At 38.5% G+C, this 7,869-nt stretch overlaps 1 protein-coding gene across 4 annotated transcripts in view; it reads right to left on the bottom strand.

Moving 5' to 3' along the window:
• Snx14 (sorting nexin 14) overlaps window positions 1-7,869 on the bottom strand; it is a 60,698-nt gene that overhangs the window by 11,162 nt on the left and 41,667 nt on the right. For all 4 annotated transcript variants that reach the window (XM_005347530.2, XM_026779214.1, XM_026779215.1 and 1 more), the window contains 3 exons: window positions 5,912-6,113; window positions 3,872-3,955; window positions 1,575-1,675 (listed from right to left, as the gene is read on the bottom strand). In XM_005347530.2, coding sequence (XP_005347587.1) covers window positions 1,575-1,675; window positions 3,872-3,955; window positions 5,912-6,113 — 387 coding nt within the window. The remainder of the gene's footprint in view (window positions 1-1,574; window positions 1,676-3,871; window positions 3,956-5,911; window positions 6,114-7,869) is intronic.

Below are 7,869 nucleotides of genomic sequence, written 5' to 3'. Positions count from 1 at the left end.
GGCAGGCGGATCTCTGTGAGTTCGAGACCAGCCTGGTCTACAGAGCTAGTTCCAGGACAGGCTCCAAAACCACAGAGAAACCCTGTCTCGAAAATAAAAAAAATAAAAAAATAAAAAAAGGACTAAGTAATAAAGTGAAAAGGATAATTCCCAAGCTGAGAAAGTTAAGCATAAAATCAAACAAAGTCCAACATTCTTAGAATACATTTAATTTTTTTATACCAAAAGGTTTTCTTTCCTAAGTCAAGATTTTAATTAACATAAAACTAATTAAAACCCTCTCAAGAAATAGCTAATATTTTATTGGTTGTTAATTTGAAAAAAAAAAACATTGAGTATCAGGGATATACCTCAGTGTTAGAATGCTTAGTTGGCATATGCAAAACCTTGAGTTTGATCCCCAGTATCAAAAAAAATACAAACAGTATAAATATGATATTCTCCCCAAGACAGGTTCTCATTATGTAGCTCTATCTGTCCTGGAACCCACTATATAGACCAAGCTAGCCTCAAACTCACCAAGATCCAACTGCCTCCCAAGTGCTAGCTAGCATTAAAGGTGTGTGCCACCATGACCAGACAAAAGTTCATTTTAAAATCTACATAGAAAAATATATGTTGGGCTAGAGACATGGCTCAGAGGTTAAGAGCACTGGCTGCTCTTCCAGAGGTCCTGAATTCAATTCCCAGCAACTACATAGTGGCTCACAATCACTAAAATGATATGGTGCCCTCTTCTGGTGTGTAGGCAGAACACTGATACATAATAAGTGAGTTGTTGAAAAAAAAAAAGAAAAAAGTATGTTTTAATTCTGTGGACAGGTATTACAGAGCAAAGCATGCATGAACAAGAGACATTTGCATATCCATGTTTACCATGGTACTACTCACAACAGCCAAGTTACAAAATCAGAGCAAAACTATGCATGCATCAACAACAGATAATGGATAAGCAAATGTATTATGTATGCACACTGTTGATTCATTCAGTCACAAAGAACAAAGTGATGTAATTTACCAGAAAATGAATGGAACTGGACTCAACATGTCAAGCAAATAAGCAAGTCTCAGAAAGATAAACACTATACATTTTCCCTCATAAAACTGTAGATTAAGGAGCTGGAGAGATGGCTCAGCACATAAGAGCACTGGCTGCTCTTCCAGAGGTCCTCAGTTCAATTCCCAGCAACCATCCTTAATGAGATCTGGTGCCCTCTTTTGGCATACAGGCATACATGAAGGCAGAACATTGTACACATAATAAATAAATCTTTAAAAAAGATTGTACATTTTAAAAAAAGACATGAAAATGGAAGAGGGCTATGTAGGAAGAAGAAAGCAACCAGCAGGAGGCAGGGAAGGAGGAAAAGAGAATTAAGGATTATGAGTAAAGTATGATCAAAATACATCATCCATGCATATGGTAATGGCATAATAAAAGCATTACTTTGTACAATAAATATATGCAATTAAAAAGAGAAGAAATAATTGAGGAAAACAGGAAAAAGCATAAAGAAGAGAAACAAACTGGAGTTACTGATGCCTCAATTTGAGCATGCGAGCTGGAGCTGTACCTGCAGATACTCCTGAAACTCCTCTCTCTTTGACTTTAAGAACTCATAGTTTTTGGGACCAATGATCCTTTTGGATGGAAGCTGAGCATCGGGAAATGTGCCTGAAATTGGTGAATAAAGTTCTTACTGTTTTGGCTACTTTAAACACTATTTGAAACTACTACGAAAATTCAGATTCCCAATACTGTCTTGTAGTGATATGACTATGTTTTAACAATTTTCACACAGAGAGGTGGATAGCAATTTTTTATGTACAAAGAGCTACTTTAAACTTTCATTACTTAAAAAAGTCAATATACATTGTAAAAACTTAAAATATAGATATAAAAAAGGCAAAAAACCAACATTCATCTTTTCAACAGACCTACATACAGCTGTCGACATCAATTGGTACACTTAATTAAAGTAAAAAAAAAATCTGGTACAAGACATTTCAAGAAGGCCAATCATTAACCCAATTAAAAAATGGGGCACTGACGGAGCCGGGCGGTGGTGGCGCACACCTTTAATCCCAGCACTCGGGAGGCAGAGGCAGGCGGATCTCTGTGAGTTCGAGACCAGCCTGGTCTACAAGAGCTAGTTAGTTCCAGGACAGGCTCCAAAAGAGGAACCCTGTCTCGAAACCCCCCCCCAAAAAAATGGGGCATTGAACTGAACAGAGAATTCTCAACAGAAGAAATTCAAATGGCCAAAAGACACTTAAGGTCATGCTCAACCTCCTTAGCGATCAGGGAAATGCAAATTAAAACAACTTTGAGATACCATCTTACACCTGTCAGAATGGCTAAAATCAAAAACACCAATGATAACCTTTGCTGGAGAAGTTGTGGAGTAAGGGGCACACTCATCCATTGCTGGTGGCAATGCAAACTTGTGCAACCACTTTGGAAATCAGTGTGGCTGTTTCTCAGGAAATTCGGGATCAACCTACCCCAAGATCCAGTAATACCACTCTTGGGAATATACCCAAGAGATGCCCTATCATGTGACAAAAGCATTTGTTCAACTATGTTCATAGCAGCATTATTTGTAATAGCCAGAACCTGGAAACAACCTAGATGCCCTTCGATGGAAGAATGGATGAAGAAAGTGTGGAATATATACATATTAGAGTATTATTCAACAGTAAAAAACAATGACTTCGCGAATTTTGCATGCAAATGGATGGAAATAGAAAACACTATCCTGAGTGAGGTATCCCAGACCCAAAAAGATGAACATGGGATGTACTCACTCATAATTGGTTTCTAGCCATAAATAAAGGACATTGAGCATATAATTTGTGATCCTATAGAAGCTAAATAAGAAGGTGAACCCAAAGAAAAACATATGGTCATCCGCCTGGATATGGGAAGTAGACAAGATTGCCGGGCAAAAACTGGGAACTTGGGGGTGAGGTGGCATGGGGCTAAGGGGAATTGGGGTAAGAAACGTGAGAAGGGGAGGATTGGGGGAGCTTGGGGGAATGGGATAGTTGGGATAAAGGAAGGGTGGACACGGGAGCAGAGAAATATATATCCTAATTAAGGGAGCCATCTTAGGGTTGGCAAGAGACTTGACTCTAGAGGGGCTCCCAGGTGTCCAGGGAGATGTCCCCAGCTAGTACCTTGGGCAACTGAGGAGAGGGAACCTGAAATGACCCTATCCCATAGCCATACTGATGAATATCTTGCATATCACCTTAGAACCTTCATCTGGCAATGGATCGAGATAGAGACAGAGACCCAAACTGGAGCACTGGACTGAGCTCTTAAGGTCCAAATGAGAAGCAGAAGGAGGGAGAACATGAGCAAGGAAGTCAGGAGAAAGAGGGGTGCACCCACCCACTGTGACAGTGGAACTGATCTATTGGGAGTTCACCAAGGCCAGCGGGACTGGGACTGAATAAGCATGGGATGAAACCGGACTTTCTGAACATGGTGGACAATGAAGGCTGATGAGAAGCCAAGGACAATGGCACTAGGTTTCGATCCTAATACATGAACTGGCTTTGTGGGAGCCTAGCCTGTTTGGATGCTCACCCTCCTGGACCTGGATAGAAGTGGGAGGACCTTGGACTTCCCACAGGGCAGGGAATCTGGACTGCTCTTCATTCTCAAGGGGGAGGGGGCATGGAGTGAGGGTAGGGGAGTGGGGAGAAGGGGCAATGTGTGGGAGGAAGGGGAGGGAAATGGGAAGGAGGTGGAAATTTTTTTTCAACAACTAAAAAAAAATAAACAAAAAAAATAAAGAAAAGAAAAAAAAGAAGGCCAATTCAAAAAAGAATTATTATGCTTTATATTAAGAAAACAACATACCATGAAATTCTGTTAATTTTGATTCAAGTACATAGAATTCAAGGTATCTTCTATAGACAGACCAATGTTCAGGTTCATGCCCAACTGTAAGTTAAAAATAAGCAATTTTATAACCCACTACAAAAAGTGAAACAATAATACTAAAATGGAAGTATTACATTACAATCTTTATTTTATTTATCACATTATCATATTTCATTTCATATTTTAATTCTAAATTATTCAGAAGGATATGATAAATTTCCTTTTTATGATATTACAAGCAAACAGATGGCTTTTGATAATAGAATCACAAAGCTAGTAGGAACTTTTAAAAGTATGCAATTACTATTTTTAAAATTTACAAAATTATTTATCTATGTTTGTCTGCATACACATGTACGCCGTGCCATGGCACATCTGTGGAAGTCAGAGGACAACACAGTTCTCTCTTCCACCATGTGGGTCCCAGAGCAGTAAGTCAGGTTGAGTCATTTCATCAGCCCATAAAATTGAGAATTGTATTTTCCTGCGCAGTAAACATCAGTGTAGCAAGTGATGAAAATGACACACACTTTCCTCCTCTGGAGGTCATGCTTCCTGGGCGTGGATGGTAAGGCTCTGTCATGCTGATGACTATAGCTATTTTTAGAATATGTTTATATTTTAAATTTTAATTATTAAGTCAAACTCTCAGAAATAGAGCACAAAAATTTTAAATGTTTGTTCAAAAAGTCAATAACAAAAGTATTTGACCACCAAGTGGTAGTGGTGTACACCCTGAATCCTAGCACTCAGGAGGCAGAGGCAGGTGTATCTCTGAGTCCGAGGCCAGCCTGGTCTACAGAGTGAGTTCCAGAATTATTACTCGGAATAATCTGATTTTATGTTCTGTGTTCCTGAACTAGGATTAGTTTCTGAAAATATTTTTGGAAAATCCAGTAAGAGAAACGACAATCACTGGCCTTCACTGCTCCTCAGTTAACTAGTCTCTCCTCTCCCTTTTCATCTCACAGGTGTTCCCCCTTCCTGAGCTTTCCTTCAAGTTCCTGTTTGTCAGTCCCAAAATGTGCAAGACTCCGTATTCCCTTTATACTGAACGCCCCACCTGCTCAACAAAGCTGAGTGGCGAGGGATTATTCTGCTGTCAGTGCTGTTCAGTTCTCAATTACAATCCACACCTGAGACAGCCAAAGGAGAAAAGACAGCAAAACATGAAGACATTTGGTAAAGTTGTGTTTGAGCATAGTTCATCCAATTCTACTTTGCCATTACCAAAAAAAAGGGGGGGAAGGAGGAGGGTGGGAGGAAAGATGTGGGAAAGGGAAAAATATGATCAAAATATATTGCATGAAAAAATTTATTAAAAAATGTTTAACATGAAAAGAAAAAATGGGGAAAGGGAATGCTGTTTAAACTTGTATAATACAAGGTGGAGAGATAGCTCAGTACAGCTGAGCTTGATAGCTAGGAGCCACACGGTAGAAAGAGACCTCTATATGTGTGCCACCCACTCATATAAAAATAATATAGTAAATAAGTTGGTATAATACTTAATACAGTGGCAAATGCATTAATAATAGCTAGCTAAGTATGATGGCTAATGATGACAGCAACAAAACCAGTAAAAAGAGGGATTAGAGAAATGGCTTGGTGGCTAAGAGCATTGGCCACTCTTTCAGAGGATCCAGGTTTGGTTCCCAGCACTCACAGGGTGGTTCACCACAACCTGTAGTTCCAGTTCTAGACCTCCAGAAACCAGGCACATATATACACATACAGCCAAACTCTCACACATAAGATAAAAAGAAATCTTAAAAAACAATACAGCAAAAGAATATTACATAAGCTTCCTTGGGCTCTGAGTCTTGAATCAAGAACTACTCAGTATTGGCTGAACAAATCAGCCAACTGATAGCACGTAACCTAGGAAACACTACCCTTTCACCCACTTTGCGCTCTGGACACTTACCTGGAATCTCATTCAACAGTTACAAACAGCAACAAGTTTACACTCAGTAAAGACAGATACAGAGCATTTTAGGAACTCAGAAATCTTACCTGCTCGTCTATCATTTCTTTCAACATCGATACAAAACACAGGTATTCTCTCCTTTTTCTCCTTCCTTTCAGAGGAGGGATCCTCAAAAAAGTCTACATATGGAATACTAATTTTCCACGCAGCAAGGTTCCGAGGAGTGTTAGGTGTGCTCACAGCTTCTACTGGAGAATCATCCTCCATCACCACAATCCCTTCTTCAATCTGGAAAAAGGGATCGGTGAACTTAATGTTTCTAATACATTCATTTTCTTAACTTAGAAAACTAGGTATATAGAATTTTCTGAGAAAATCAAGACAAAAAGTTAAGTTTTTTTATTTGTTCTTGTTTTTGAAGACAGGGTTTCTCTATGTTAACAGTCTTGGCTGTTCTGGAACTCACTCTGAAGACCAGGCTGGCCTCGAACTCAGAGATCCACCTGCCTCTGCCTTCCAAGTGCTGGGATCAAAGATATGCACCACCACCCAGCAAAAAGTTAAACTTAACAAGTGACTAGCATCAACTCCATGTTTCATGATACCATATATAGATCAAAGTATAAGAGAAAATAGAGAAGAGACATTTTACATTATGGAAAACATAAAAGATTAAATATAAAAAGTTCAACCTTGATGCTTAATAAAAATTAATATACTCCTATCTTCCATTTCAGAGTATAAAATTAAATAAAAGGCATCACGCCATTGATGTAGGTGACACAGAGAAGATGGATGTGACACATGCCTGATGTATGTCAGCATAATCTGTCTGAAATTGGGCAACATATTTCTACAATGAACCATAAACAGTTGTGAATAAGTAACTCCATTTCTGAAAACGTTCTCATGAAAATATTTACTTCAACTAAATATATTCACTGCAACAAAAAGAATGCACAATTCAAATGCAGATCTAAAAAGGATCTACTTCTATAGAATTAGATTGTTGTTTGTTTTGAGATTGGACTTTTCTCTGTGGAGAGACCCTGCTGTCCAGGAATTGGCATGTAGGCCAGAATGACCTTGAACTCACATAGATGCACCTGACTCTGTCTCCTAAGTGCTGGGATTAAAGATAAGTGCTACCATACCTGGTATATTTAGATTTCTTACCTCTTTGCTTCTAAAGTCATAAACATCTATAATTTCATTTAATATCTAAAAACAAAATAATTCCTTTTAAAAAGATCATCTATAAGCATAGTTCTTTTGAATCCTTCTGAGTCTATGGTCACCTACACATCTCTTAGTCATGTTAATGTTTACCTTATTTATTTGTTTGCTTTTTGAAACAGGTAGCTTGCTACACAGCCCAGGTTGGCTTTGAACTGAACATTCTCCTGCTTCACTTTCATAAACACTGATATTACTGGTAGATACCACCATATCCAGGCCAAATGTCAATAAAGTAAACTAAGTAATTTCCATTTTGTTTTATTTTCAAAAAGATTCCCTCTAAGAAGAGTGTGGGGAATAAGGAAGACAGAGATAAAAGACTAGCTGAGGTTCTCTACTTAAGAAAGAGTAATGTTTCCTATGTTTAGCTTTCCTATACGTGCTTAACTGTCAACTTATTAATGGGCATATTAGAGTTCAGAAATTTATTTGTAAATTAGTTCTGAACTTGGAAAGAAGCATATTTTCAGATCGTTCCAATTGTTTTGAAGTGAGACAAGGTCTCACTCAGCTCTGGCTAGTCTTGAACACATGATTCTACTGACTCAGGCAGTCATAATCCCATATGCCAGGTTTTCATCCCTGAGCCAGTTACCACAATGTCTCTTGTAGCCACAGAGCTATACAGTGTGCAAGCGCTTACTATACTCCAAGCATCGTTCTTAAGTACTTCAGGCAGATTGCCTGTTTAACTCTACTAATTATACCCCATGTACAACAGATATGACGGTCCTGATTTCAAATCACAATAAAATTGGATTTTAGCAAGTAGGTACCACTGCCAAATATCATTTCAACTTTTCAA

Source organism: Microtus ochrogaster, chromosome 5 (assembly GCF_000317375.1).
Source record: "Microtus ochrogaster isolate Prairie Vole_2 chromosome 5, MicOch1.0, whole genome shotgun sequence".
NCBI lineage: Eukaryota > Metazoa > Chordata > Mammalia > Rodentia > Cricetidae > Microtus > Microtus ochrogaster.
Note: the sequence above shows the minus strand (reverse complement) of the source record. Positions and strands in the feature narration are given on the sequence as shown.